At 52.2% G+C, this 13,636-nt stretch overlaps 1 protein-coding gene across 1 annotated transcript; it reads right to left on the bottom strand.

Moving 5' to 3' along the window:
* Window positions 1-702: 702 nt before the first annotated feature.
* On the bottom strand, window positions 703-1,881 carry LOC119332132 (auxin-induced in root cultures protein 12-like). The gene has a single exon (XM_037605301.1). It carries the CDS (start codon window positions 1,819-1,821, stop codon window positions 1,033-1,035), a length of 789 nt encoding a protein of 262 aa, XP_037461198.1. The 5' UTR covers window positions 1,822-1,881; the 3' UTR covers window positions 703-1,032.
* Window positions 1,882-13,636: the final 11,755 nt, after the last annotated feature.

Below are 13,636 nucleotides of genomic sequence, written 5' to 3'. Positions count from 1 at the left end.
ATGACACGAGTTGTTTACATTTTTCTTGGGTAACAAGAGCAATGAAGACTGGCCCAAGTAGTCGGGCTTGTGTCGGTAACAAAGAAAATATCTACCCGGGGTCTCGGGCTGGGCTCACTGACCGGCTCAGGAGCATTAACAAACCGAACTGGCATGAGCACGTGAACACACCTAGAAATCCCTGTTGATGACCTGCCAATGTGGGACACAATTGCCCCCTTGCTCAGTGCTTACGATAAAATAAATAAATCAGACGATGCCCTTCAAAAAATGTAAGGTAAAGGCCTTTTCATTTTGCGGGAAAAAGGCAAAGGCCTTTTTGACTACAGAATTTTTAAAAGTAATTTCGGAGGATTCAAATCCTTATGATTTTTTTTCTAGGTGTGTATTTTGATTAGTAGAAATTGCAAACCATAAAAATCCATTTGTACTTCAGACTGCATTTCCCATCAAGCCCAACAAATCATGTGTTTTTGTTTACACAATCAAGTGTACATGACACTCTCATCCGTGAATTTTTTTTGCATTCCTATATTTCAACTCTTGCGAATGACAGGGACCCTAGTTGACGCTGGTGCTTCTCACAAGGTGCCCGGGCTTTAAACAAATCGAATCAGCGTGTATCACTAGGCCAGATCGGGCAACTGCACTGCACAGAATGCAAGAGATACTACTTGCTACCAAACACTTATACTCCTCTGATGATAAAAAATATATCAGTCATATGATAAATTCAGTGACATGTCGACCACAATAGCACTACAATAATCACCGACTGCTAGCAGTACATACTACGTACTACGTACGTCTACCCAAAAACAACAGCTCGATATACCTAAAAACAACAGCTCGGTACACCAACCATCTTTTATTTCAAACGAAATTAGGAAAAAGAATAGGCAGCAAGATCGATCGACAAAAATGGAACAAATATATTGTTCGAGAAATGCTTCCTCCCCATGCCCACTGCCACCTCCACTAATTATAGTACGTACTCATTCATTCGTGCTACCGCCAGGAAAGGAAATGCCATCATACTACCGCGAGGAGGCCCATCAACGCGAGCACGAGGAGTGCCGGCGCCGACACGCCGGCCGCGGCCGCGCCCGACGGGGACTTGCCGGCGGAAGGCGCCGTGGTCGCCGCCGCGCCGCCGTCGCTGCCGGCCGATCCGGACGGGCCGCCGGCCATGGGGGCGGGCGCCGGCGAAGGCGAGGTCGCGGAGGCCGCTTTGCCCGAGAGGACGAGCTTGGACTTGGAGGCGAGGTTGCCGGCGGCGAAGGCGTGCTTGTCGGGGGCCCCGGCGGTGACGGAGGTGCCGACCTGCCATATGTGGTTCACGGCCTTCATCCCGCCGTGCAGCTGCAGCTTGCCGTAGAGCCGGATCTTGCCGGCGCTGCCGGAGTCGGCGGCGAGGTCGGTGGCCGGGAACGCGATGGGCGTGGAGGCCTTGCCGAGCGGCACGTAGCCGGTGATGTTGTAGGTCCTGACGGTGGGCGCGGCGGAGCCGGAGCCCTTGAGCGCCACGAGCGCCTGCGCGCCGGCCATGCCCTCGCCGGTGGGGTTCAGCGCCCAGGCCACCCACCCGTTGGCCCCCGCCGGCGCCGCCACGAAGGCCAGCGAGAGCGACGACTTGGCCTCGTCGTAGGTCCAGTGCAGCGCGGCGCCCAGCTGCGGGAGGTCCTCGCACTTGGCGTACGTCTTCCCCGCCGGGAACTTCTCGGCCGCGCAGGCGCCGGCGCCGGCCGCGGACGCCGCGCGCGTGGATGCCAGGAGGAGCAGGAGCAGCGCGACGCGGCGCGGCATCGTGGAGGAGGCCATACGCCGCTGGATTCGGGGTGTCGCTGGTGAGTGAGGCCTTGGAGCGTGCGAGTGCTGGGAGTGTCAGTGAGGGGTGAGGACGGGGGAGGGTGAGGGGTTTTATAAGAGGGGAGGTGGGGCTGTGTGTAATTTTCGAAGATTTTAGGTGGGTTTCTGTTTAAATGTGTGCTTTCTCTCGTTGCTTAGGTCTGGATTTGGTTAGGTGTAATGACTAATGACACCTTTCTAGGTCAGTGTAATGACATGTCGGCGATAAAAAGATAAGAAATGGGTTGAAATGAGTTGTGGCTCCTGCGAGTTTGGTGTGCGTGTGCTGGCCACGGATGTCCGGGGTTTCAAACGGAATCCATCAATCAAAGCCTGGGATGGTGAGTGGTGAACTTGTCCAGCTCGAAATTTCTGAAGACGTTATGATTTTACTCCCAGCTCGGAGTATTAGGCATGGTCTGTACTTTGTGCCACCGATAACTCGCCACTCACTCACTTTGAAGCCAGACGATGGAGTAAATTGCACAGAAGTATCACAATTGGAGCATTGGAAGCAGATTGGTATCAAGTTTGATAATTTTTACGTGTCAGTACTAAGTCTGGGGCTAGACGTTACAAAAAGGTCTAATTCGCGTATAAACGCGTATTGACGGTGTATCTGACCGGCGGGGCCCGCATGTCAGCTGTCGATGTGGCATTCTTTTTGCAGAAAGCCCCTTGCTTCGCCGGCGCTACTGTTCATCGTCTCCACGCACGGCGGCGCCCGATCTAGATCGAGAGGAGGAGCCCCTCGAGCCCGAGCTCCTTCGCCTCCCATAACCGCCGCCCCGCCCCGGCCTCCACCTCGCCTCGCGTGCTTGCAGCCGAAGCAGGGGAGGCAGCGGGACTGGGCGCAACTCCGGCGGCAGGGCGCGTGAACCGACGGATCTGGACGGCGACTCACGCGGCGGAGGGCAAGAGGGGCGGTGAAAGGATCGATATGGTTGACTAGAGGGGGGTGAATAGGCAACTACAAATTTTTAGTTTTTCTTTACCAAATTAAACTTTGCATCAAAGTAGGTTGTCTAGATGTACAACTAGGTGAGCAACCTATATGATGCAATAACAACAAGCATACAAGCACGCAAGGGAAAAAACACTGAAGAGCTTGCACAAGTAAAGGTAAGAGATAACCAACAGTGGATCCGGTGAAGACGAGGATGTGTTACCGAAGTTCCTTCCTTTTGAAGGGAAGTACGTCTCCGTAGGAGCGGTGTGGAGGCACAATGCTTCCGAAGAAGCCACTAGTGCCACCGTATTCTCCTCACGCCCTCACACAATGCGAGATGCCGTGATTCCACTATTGGTGCCCTTGAAGGCGGCGACCGAACCTTTACAAACAAGGTTGAGGCAATCTCCACAACTTAATCGGAGGCTCCCAACAAGACCACGAAGCTTCACCACAATGGAATATGGCTCCGAGGTGACCTCAACCGTCTAGGGTGCTCAAACACCCAAGAGTAACAAGATCCGCTAGGGATGAGTGGAGGAATCGAAAATCCCTTGGTGGAAGTGTAGATCGGAGCCTTCTCAACCACTCCCGAGCAAATCAACAAGTTTGATTGGCTAGAGAGATAGATCGGGCGAAAATGGAGCTTGGAGTATTTAATGGAGCTTGAGCAATAAATAGAGCTTGGGGGAGGAAGAGGACTCCTTTTATAGTGGGGGGGGCAACAATCTCGTTGCCCCCCACCAACCAGCCCCGCACAGGACGGTACTACCGCTGAGAGGGGGCGGTACTACCGCCAGGACAACGGTACTACCGCGCCAGCCAGCGGTACTGCCGCGCTGAGGAGACTAGTAGGGAACGGACCCAAATGCGGTACTACCGCGGTGGTAGGGCGGTACTACCGTTCCTGGAACGGTACTACCGCCACTACAACCGTGACTAGTGCCATAAAACCCGACACGAGAAAAAGACATCTCGAATCGAGGCGGTAGGAGCCAGACTGCCCAGCGGTACTACGGCAGTGGGGTCAAGGGCGGTAGTGCCGCTGTGGAGCGGTACAGCCGCTTGTGACCCTTCAGCCGTAGTACCGCAGGCAGTGCGGTACTGCCGCTGGGGCGCGCGCGAGAGAGAAGAAATCTCTCAAAGATGCTGAGGACAAGGCGGAGGTGCCAGGCCCCCAGCGGTACTACTGCTGTGGAGCCACGGGCGGTACTACCACTATGGAGCGGTACTGCCGCTTGTGGCTCCTCAGCGGTACTACCGCTGGGTGCGCGGTACTACCGCTTTGACCCAGACAGGACAATGAAGAGAGAGGAGAGATCTCTTCAATGGAGGAAATGCTCGGAGGGTGAGAAACTGATGTGTACGTGATGATTCCACCCATGCAGTACCCCAGCGGACCCCCTCTTGATAGTACGGTGCCCTCTACGCAACTAGTCCACCGAGAAAGAAACGAAAGAGCTACACCGTCTTGAAATACACTCTGAGGGGAAGAAAGCGTCTTGTGCCAGGGGAGAATCTATGAATTATTCAAAGCACAAGATTAGTCCACAAACATGTTGTCATCAATCACCAAAACTACCTTGAGAGAGATATGCCGTAACAATCTCCCCCTTTTTGGTGGGATTTGCGCAAGGAAAAAAAATAAAACAAATAAAGCTAAGAACTACAAAATATAGACGGGCTCCCTCAGAATGTGTGCACCAAGAGATGGCACGACACACACATTCGGATCAACACTCCCCCTATATTTTATAGTCCAACAATACTAAGCACAAGATATATGAGAGAAGTGAATAAACAGGACAAGCATGCATCTCACAATAAACTACAGTACTCTGAAATGACATAAGTAACAAGGTAGCGATAGGGAGCATATGTCTCACACCATATGAGTAGAACTTAGGTCTCACACCAAACCAAACCAAATAAGGACATCGAGAGAACAAGAAGGACGCCAAGAGAACATACAAAAAACCACAAGACGACTCAAAGCACGACACAAGAAGCAAAACCCTACACTCTCTCCCCCTTTGGCAGCGAGACACCAAAAAGGGCATAGAGTGACACTACGACTCCAGGTGATGGGAGGAGGAAGATCTCGAACATCACATCTCTGCATCTTCATCATGGGTCGAAAACTGCTCGGCGTCGGAGTCGGTCCAGTGGCAATTCTGATGAATCCAGTCCTCCTCTTCAGTGATCTGACCCTCAGACCCACTGACAACTGTTTCTCCCATCTGACGCATGAGCTCCTTGTGGCACGTCCTGACATGCTTTTCCGCCACATGAGTCATGTACTGACCATGAGACTCTATGCAGAAAAGCTTCTTCATCTTGCGCTTAAGCTTCTGTGCCCACGACGGTTCTGCACTAGAGGGGCCAAAGTTCTCCACATGAGCATCAGTAGGAGCCTCACTCACGGTCCCCATGGCAGCAGCAGCAACAGCAGACGGACTCCCTATGGTAGCAGTAGCATATGGACCCCCTGTGTGAGGCGCTGTCCAGTTGTCCTTCTTCCTCAGACGCTTGATTTCATGAGAAACCAAGTCTCCAGTCTCTAGCAGCACTCTGGGATAAGTCTGTGCCCAGGCCCTCTCAATGAGCCTCATGATGAATGGACCATAGATAGGACACTTGCGCTCAGACACGGCAGATACAAGTTCAGACCACATGACATGAGAGATATCCAGGCCCTCTCTAGTGCTTGCTTCCTTCTCATGCTGACAGAAAAGGAGCATGTCCACGAGGTAAGAGTGGACCATATCCAGATTCCCGATCCGAGGGAAGAGAGTCTCACGGAATATGCGATGAAGAATGCCCAGATATGGAGACAGCTCATAGGTCTTCTTCTCAGTTACTGGGTGAACCTTCACAGTGCAGTAGGGCCAAAGGGCTTGCTTGTGGGTGGACGTAGCATTGCGGTGAGGGCGGAACCCGACAGGAGTCTCAAGCCCGGTATCCACCACATCAAGTAACTCCATGAAAGCCTTCCACTTGACAGAAAGCAGCTTGCCATTGGTCATCCATGTCAGAGTCCTGTCGACATCCGTCCCAAGATGGACGGCGGCATAGAATTGAGCCACCAAATCCGCATCGAAATCCTTATTGAATTGCATGATCCTGAGAATGTTCAGCTGAGTGCACATCTGAAGAGCTTCGCCAAAGTACTCTGGGTCCTTCTCCATAGCATCAGTGTCAATGGAGCGAACATTAACAAAAAGATTCTTCTTGGCCTTGATCACATCAAAGTAGATGGCAAACTGAAAACGGTTCCAGAATGGGCGGTTGACCAAAGTGGGTTCTTGGTCCACCGCATAGGGGTTGCGGCGACGCTTTTCCCAAAACTCCTTGTTGGTCATCTCAGTCACAGTCTTCCCTTTTGGCTTGTTGGCGGCTCGCTTCGATTGCTGAGGAGGTGGAGGAACACTTGCAGATGCACTTGCTGGAGGTGGTTGGGTGCTCGAGGAACCACCGGCTGGCTCTGAGGTGCGGTAGCGTTTTGATGTGGCACGCCCGGGGTTGATACGGCGACCTTGCTGCTCGGAAAGGTCATCACCTGGAGCCAAACACAAGAACACGCAAAACAACCAGAAAGAACGAGCATAAGCCAACAAACTCAACAAAAAGATCAAGGTAAGGCAAGAAAATGATGGAAATTGGTATGCAGCGGTAGTACCGTGACCTGCTCGCGGTAGTACCGCCCCAAGCGGTAGTACTGATGAAGCTATGTACCTAGGGTAGGGTCATGGGCCTGTCCTAACTGCTCTACCCAAGGACATCTTTAGAAGAAACCACCTTTCAATCGACTTGGAGGTGTTCCACTCGACAGACTCGAAGACGCTCGACCAAGAAACAATCACTCGACCAAGATCCAACCACTCGACGGCCAGGAGACCTGAAGTCACTCCGCACGCTAACGGTCGGTCATTAAGTAGCTTTTATGGTCATCATAGCACTTTATTACTAGCGTTACCAGTAACGCTCTGCCTTAATGTACATTGAACCCTTTGTAACGTGGGCTGGCCGGGGTCCTGGCGCACTCTATATAAGCCACCCCCCTCCTTCGAGACAAGGGTTCACACCTCTGTAACCCATATTCATATAATCCAGTCGACCGCCTCCGGGCTCCGAGACGTAGGGATATTACTTCCTCCGAGAAGGGCCTGAACTCGTAAACCTTGCGTGCTTACAACTTCCCCACAGCAAAGATCTTGCCTCTCCATACTTACCCCCCCTACACTACTGTCAGACTTAGAACCACGACAGTTGGCGCCCACCTTGGGGCAGGTGTTTTAGCGTTTGTTGGAGAAGTTGCGACTTTTTCCGACCCGAATCATCATGGTTTTCGGCGGAGTTTCGGTGGAGGGCCGCGAGATCCGTCTCGGCGCGCTCACGTTCATCGTCGACGACTCTGCTTGGCTCCAGGAGGCTTCGCTTGACGTGGATGCACTCCCTGCTCGCGGGGCAACGCACTTTAGCGCATGCGTCCGCGGTGTTCTCCTGCGGCAACCGTCGACCCCCTATCAGTCGGCTCCTGTGTTGTCCTCACTCCCCGTTTCCCGCCGGCGCAAGCGTTCCGTTCGGTCGAGACTTCAGCGGTGGGTGAGGCACGCGGTGGCGCGTCAGTCGGCCACCCCCCAGGTCGCGGCGATCGAGCCCAATGAATCCCTCTACGGCATGTTCGACATGTCGACTGGCTCCGCAGAGACCGCATCCGAGTGCGACAGCAGCGATCCGGCGGCGGAGGTTCTGATGGTCGATGGACCACCCAGTCCTCCCGGTTTTCCCCGTACCGACGGAGGCGCGGGTGGAGGTGACCCGTCGCGTCTCCATGAGGAGTATCTTCCCGAGCCTCTCACATCGCTGCAGAGAGAAGAACTTCGCCGCCGGAACATGGATGCACTGCACACTCCTATCGTTGGAGAGACCCCCAAGGCTCGCGCCTTGGAGGACGCGCGCCTGGCAAACTTAGCCGAGCGCACTCGACTGGAGAACCTCCAGCGAGCACTCGACGAGCGTGCGCGACAACGGATTTCCGAATCCAGTCGACGTCAGCTCTTCCCGCCCCCGCAGGTATATCGAACTCCGATTCAGAATTTAGCAGCTGCAGCTCGCATAGCAGAGTCGATTCAGCCTTCCCAGTCGGAGGCTGGTAGAGGCTTGCTGTAGATCAGAGCGTTACTCCGGGCAGCAGGAGATCAGAATTCCGCTGTTTCTCAGTCGCGAAAGAGGATTCACAGCAGATCCGTTGCCGCGGACACAGTCCAGTCGGCTCACAGCCCGAGATCGCCCCCGAGGCGTGAGGGACGTGGTGACCGGTGAGACCAGTATGGGAACCATGAGCAGTATGATCACCGAGTCGATCGTGACGGTCGACGTCGAGTGCCCACGCCTCCCCCGAGGAGCGGGTCATATGTGCCTCGCCAGCAGGATGACAGGCGCCCTCATAGTGGTGGGCGAAGGATTCCAGTCGACCCCAGAGGGCCAGGCTTTGACGCGAGATCCATTCTCGTCCAGGGTTTGGTCGACAGGAACATGGCTCACCGAGAAGGTCACAATAGAGATGCACCTACCAGCAGCAGAGTGCATGTTTCGGGGCCAGAATGCTTTGGTAGGGCCATCAGGGCCGCTGTGATTCCTCCCAACTTCAGGTTGGCGACTGGAGTCAGTAAGTTCACTGGCGAGTCCAAGCCCAATACTTGGCTTGAAGATTACCGAGTGGCCGTCCAGATCGGCGGCGGCAATGATGAAGTGGCCATGAAGCACCTCCCTCTCATGTTGGAGGGCTCGGCCAGAGCGTGGCTAAACCAGATAGCACCTAGCAGTATTTACACTTGGGAGGATCTCTCCCGAGTGTTCGTCACCACATTTGAAGGTACATGCAAGTGGCCGGAAGGACTGACGGAACTGCGGTCTTGTGTACAGAAGCCAAATGAAACTTTGAGGGATTACATCCAGAGGTGGATCACGTTACATCACTCGGTGGAGAATGTGCCTGGCCACCAAGCAGTTTGTGCCTTCAAGGAAGGCGTCAAGTACAGAGAACTGAATTTGAAATTCGGTCGAACTGGGGATATGTCCCTAAATCGGATGATGGAGATTGCCACCAAGTATGCTAATGGTGAAGATGAAGATCGGCTCAGGAGTGGAAAACTCAAGTCAGTCGCCCAAGAACCCGGGCGCAATTCCAATCGGAAACAGAAGCGGAAAGCCGAGCCAGCGGCTCCCAGGGAAGCCTTGGCTTTAACCCAAGGAAAGTTTAAAGGGAAACCTAAAGGGCCTTGGAACCCTAAAAAGGTTAAAGACCAGGACGGAAATGATGTCTTGGACTTGCCATGCCTCGTCCACACAAAGAAAGATGAAGAGGGTAATTTCATTTACCCGAAACATACCACTCGACAGTGTCGACTCTTGATCCAGTAGTTCCAGGGCAAGCAACCCAAAGATAAAGAAAAGGAGTCAAACAAAATTGAGGACAAAGAAGATAGCGACGATGGATACCCCCAAGTCGATTCCACCCTGATGATTTTTGCTGATGTTGAGAGCAAAAGTCGACTGAAAGTCATCAACCGAGAGGTGAATATGGTTGCTCCGACAACACCAAGTTATTTGAAATGGTCTCAGACTGCCATCACGTTCGACCAGTCCGATCACCCAACGCATATTGCCACCCCTGGGAGGCAAGATCTGGTGGTCGACCCAGTGGTTGAAGGCACTCGACTGACCAAAGTCTTGATGGATGGTGGAAGTGGTTTGAACATATTATATGCTGAGACATTGAAAGGGATGGGCATTCCGATGTCCAGACTCAGTGCCAGCAACATGAGTTTCCATGGAGTCATTCCTGGGAAGAAGGCTGAATCACTCGGCGAGATTGCTCTTGATGTGGTTTTCGGTGATTCCAAGAATTACCGCAAGGAAAAGTTGACATTTGAAGTTGTAGACTTTCGGAGTGCCTACCACGCTATTTTGGGCAGGCCGGCTTATGCACGCTTCATGGCCCGACCATGTTATGTGTATCTCAAATTGAAGATGCCTGGCCCCAAAGGTGTGATCACTATTACGGGCAATCGAAAAAAAGCGGAAGAATGTTTTCAGAAAGGTTCGAAGATCGCTAATGCTCAGATGGCAGTGGCGGAGTTGCAGGAATACCATAAGACTGCAGACCCGAGTGATTTGTTGCGAGCGAAGAAGCCCGCCACAGAATCGGCTTTTCAGTCGACTGGCGATACGAAGACAACTCACATCCACCCGACCGATCCCGGCGCTGCTCCGACTCATATCTCGACAACACTCGACTCCAAATAGGAAGAAGCGCTCATCCAGTTCCTCCGTGAGAACTGGGACATTTTCACATGGAAGCCTTCTGACATGCCAGGTGTTCCCAGGGAGCTGGCTGAGCATCGCCTGAGAGTCGACTCAAAAATAAAACCTGTCATGGAACATCTCCGACGGTCCGCCGTCCAGAAGAGAAAGGCCATTGGCGAAGAGGTAGCTCGGCTCTTAGCGGCAGAGTTCATCCGAGAAATCTACCACTCCGAGTGGCTCGCCAATATTGTCATGGTCCCCAAGAAGGACAAGTCACTTCGCATGTGCATTGACTTTAAACATATCAATCGGGCCTGCTCGAAAGACCATTTTCCTCTCCCCCGCATCGACCAGATAGTCGACTCGACTGCGGGATGTGAGCGACTGTCTTTTTTAGACGTCTATTCCGGGTACCATCAGATCCGTCTGTATGGACCTGATGAGATCAAAACAGCTTTCATCACTCCATTCGGGTGCTTGTGTTATGTTACCATGCCATTCGGCCTCAAGAATGCCGGAGCCACATTCATGAGGGTGATTCAGAAGTGTTTGCTCACCCAAATCAGTCGGAATGTGGAGGCGTACATGGATGATATTGTGGTCAAGTCACGGAAGGGTTCCGACCTACTGACTGACCTTGCTGAAACCTTTGCCAACCTCGGAAGGTTTGATATCAAGCTTAATCCATCAAAATGCACATTCAGGGTTCCTGGCGGAAAGTTACTCGGTTTTCTCGTTTCTGAACGGGGAATCGACGCCAATCCAGAAAAAGTTGGTACTATACTCCGAATGAAAAGTCCTGTGCGAGTGCACGATGTTCAGAAGCTTACTGGTTGCTTGGCCGCCCTAAGTCGATTCATATCTCGTCTCGGTGAAAAGGCATTACCTCTTTACCGATTGATGAAGAAATCTAACAAGTTCGAGTGGGCTCCTGAAGCTGAAGCAGCGTTCGCAGAACTCAAAGCTCTGCTCTCCACCCAGCCGGTGCTTGCTGCCCCAATCAGCAAGGAGCCTTTGCTGCTTTACATTGCAGCCACAGGACAAGTCGTTAGTACGGTACTCACGGTCGAGCGGGAAGAAGAAGGGGAAACCTTCAAAGTTCAGCGCCCAGTGTATTATATTTCTGAAGTCTTGACCCCATCGAAGCAAAGATATCCTCATTATCAGAAGCTCCTATATGGGATTTATATGACCACAAAGAAAGTTGCCCACTACTTCTCTGATCATTCCATTACAGTCGTCAGCGACGCTCCGTTGTCAGAGATCTTGCATAACAGGGACACAACTGGTCGAGTGGCAAAATGGGCGATTGAACTCCTTCCTCTAGATACCAAGTTTGAGGCAAAGAAAGCTATCAAGTCCTAGGCAATCGCGGATTTCGTCGCCGAGTGGATTGAACAACAACTTCCAACTCAGGTCCACTCGGAGCATTGGACCATGTTCTTTGACGGTTCCAAGATGATAAATGGTTCCGGAGCCGGAGTGGTGTTGGTCTCTCCCAGAGGAGATAAACTCAGATATGTTCTTCAAATCCACTTTGATTCCTCTAACAATGAGGCAGAATACGAAGCACTTTTATATGGGTTGCGCATGGCCATTTCACTCGGCATCCGTCGCCTCATGGTCTATGGCGACTCAGATTTGGTGATCAATCAAGTGATGAAGGAATGGGATGTCAGAAGTCTAGCCATGAATGGTTATTGCAATGCAGTGAGAAAACTGGAGAAGAAATTCAAGGGGTTAGAGCTTCATCACATACCCCGACTGAAAAATCAAGCAGCTGATGATCTGGCAAAAATAGGTTCCAAAAGAGAAGCCATTCCCAGCAATGTGTTTCTGGAACACATCCACACACCATCAGTCCAGGAGGATCCCTTCACTGAAGAGGCCCCACAGCCAAAAAGTGCCACGGATCCGACTGAAGTCGAAGTGCCAGCTGTGGTCGACTTGATCATGGAAGTCCTGGTTATCACTCCCGTCTGGACAGAACAGTACATCGCGTACATCCTAAGGAAAGAACTCCCAGAAGATGAAGAAGAAGCTTGACAGATCGTCCGTCGATCCAAAGCCTTTACAGTCATAAAGGGACAGTTATATAGAGAAAGCGCGACTGGGGAGGGCCAGAAGTGTATTACACCAGAAGAAGGTCAGATGATCCTTAACGATATCCACTCGGGGACCTATGGCCATCATGCGTCCTCTCGGACCATAGTGGCTAAAGCATACCGAGTGGGGTTCTACTGGCCAAGAGCCAATGAGATGGCCAAAGAGATAGTCGACAAATGTGAAGGATGTCAGTATTACTCCAACATGCCACACAAGCCAGCGTCGGCCCTGAAAACCATTCCACTCGTCTGGCCCTTCGCTGTTTGGGGGTTGGACATGGTTGGACCACTGAGAACAGGCAGGAGCGGCTTCACTCATGTGCTGGTAGCAGTCGACAAGTTCACCAAATGGATTGAGGCCAAGCCTATCAAGAATCTTGATGCTTGCACCGCTATCAGTTTCGTCAGAGAGTTGATATTCAGATATGGAGTTCCACACAACATCATCACCGACAATGGGTCAAACTTCGATTCCGACAAATTCAGGGCCTTTTGCGCCTCTCAGGGCACTCGGGTCGACTATGCTTCCCTCGCTCACCCTCAGTCGAATGGGCAAGCAGAAAGGGCAAACGACCTAATTCTCAAAGGACTGAAACCCCGATTGATGCGCGATCTCAAGCACGTAGCAGGTGCATGGGTCGACGAGCTTCCATCAGTCCTTTGGGGATTGAGGACAACCCCAAATCGATCGACCGGAAGAACCCCATTCTTTCTGGTCTATGGAGCTGAGGCAGTCTTACCGAGTGACCTGCTTCACAACGCTCCCAGAGTCGAGCTCTACTCAGAAGATGAAGCAAAACAAGCCCGGCAGGACGTAGTCGACCTCCTAGAAGAAGAAAGATAAATGGCCTTGATTCGATCGACCATCTATCAGCAAGACTTGCGTCGATTCCATGCCAGAAACGTGAAGAGCCGAGCCTTCCAAGAAGGAGACTTAGTCCTCCGAGTGGGTCAGCAGAAACCACACAAGCTCGCTCCTACTTGGGAAGGCCCCTTCATAGTCACCAGAGTCCTCCACAATGGAGCATACCACCTCTACAATGTCGATCACCAGATTGATGAGCCACGAGCCTGGAATGCGGAGCTACTCCGCCCCTTTTATACTTAAATTCTCACTCGGATGAGATGTAATAAGAAAAACTCCTGTAGTTTATTTATCAAAGACAAGAGCGTTATAATTTTCCCAGTGATTATTATTGTTTTTTGTTTGCATAAGAAATCCCCCAGTGGGTGGCTTAGCTGCGAATCCGCTTCGCCTAAGTTTGTAAAAACAATTTCCTACCGAGTGGCGATCCAGCCTCCAACTCGGGGGCTTAGCTGCGAATCCGTTTCGCCTAAGTTTGAAAAAAATCCTACCGAGTGGAGAGCAATCCTCCCACTCGGGGGCTTAGCTGCAGTCCAGTACTCGCCTAAGTTCTCTCAC

The sequence above is a fragment of the Triticum dicoccoides genome, chromosome 7A (genome assembly GCF_002162155.2).
Source record: "Triticum dicoccoides isolate Atlit2015 ecotype Zavitan chromosome 7A, WEW_v2.0, whole genome shotgun sequence".
Lineage (NCBI taxonomy): Eukaryota > Viridiplantae > Streptophyta > Magnoliopsida > Poales > Poaceae > Triticum > Triticum dicoccoides.
Note: the sequence above shows the minus strand (reverse complement) of the source record. Positions and strands in the feature narration are given on the sequence as shown.

Bases quoted from the DNA above. Each gene is read 5' to 3' on its own strand.
- LOC119332132 (XM_037605301.1), bottom strand. From the start codon at position 1,821: ATGGCCTCCTCCACGATGCCGCGCCGCGTCGCGCTGCTCCTGCTCCTC.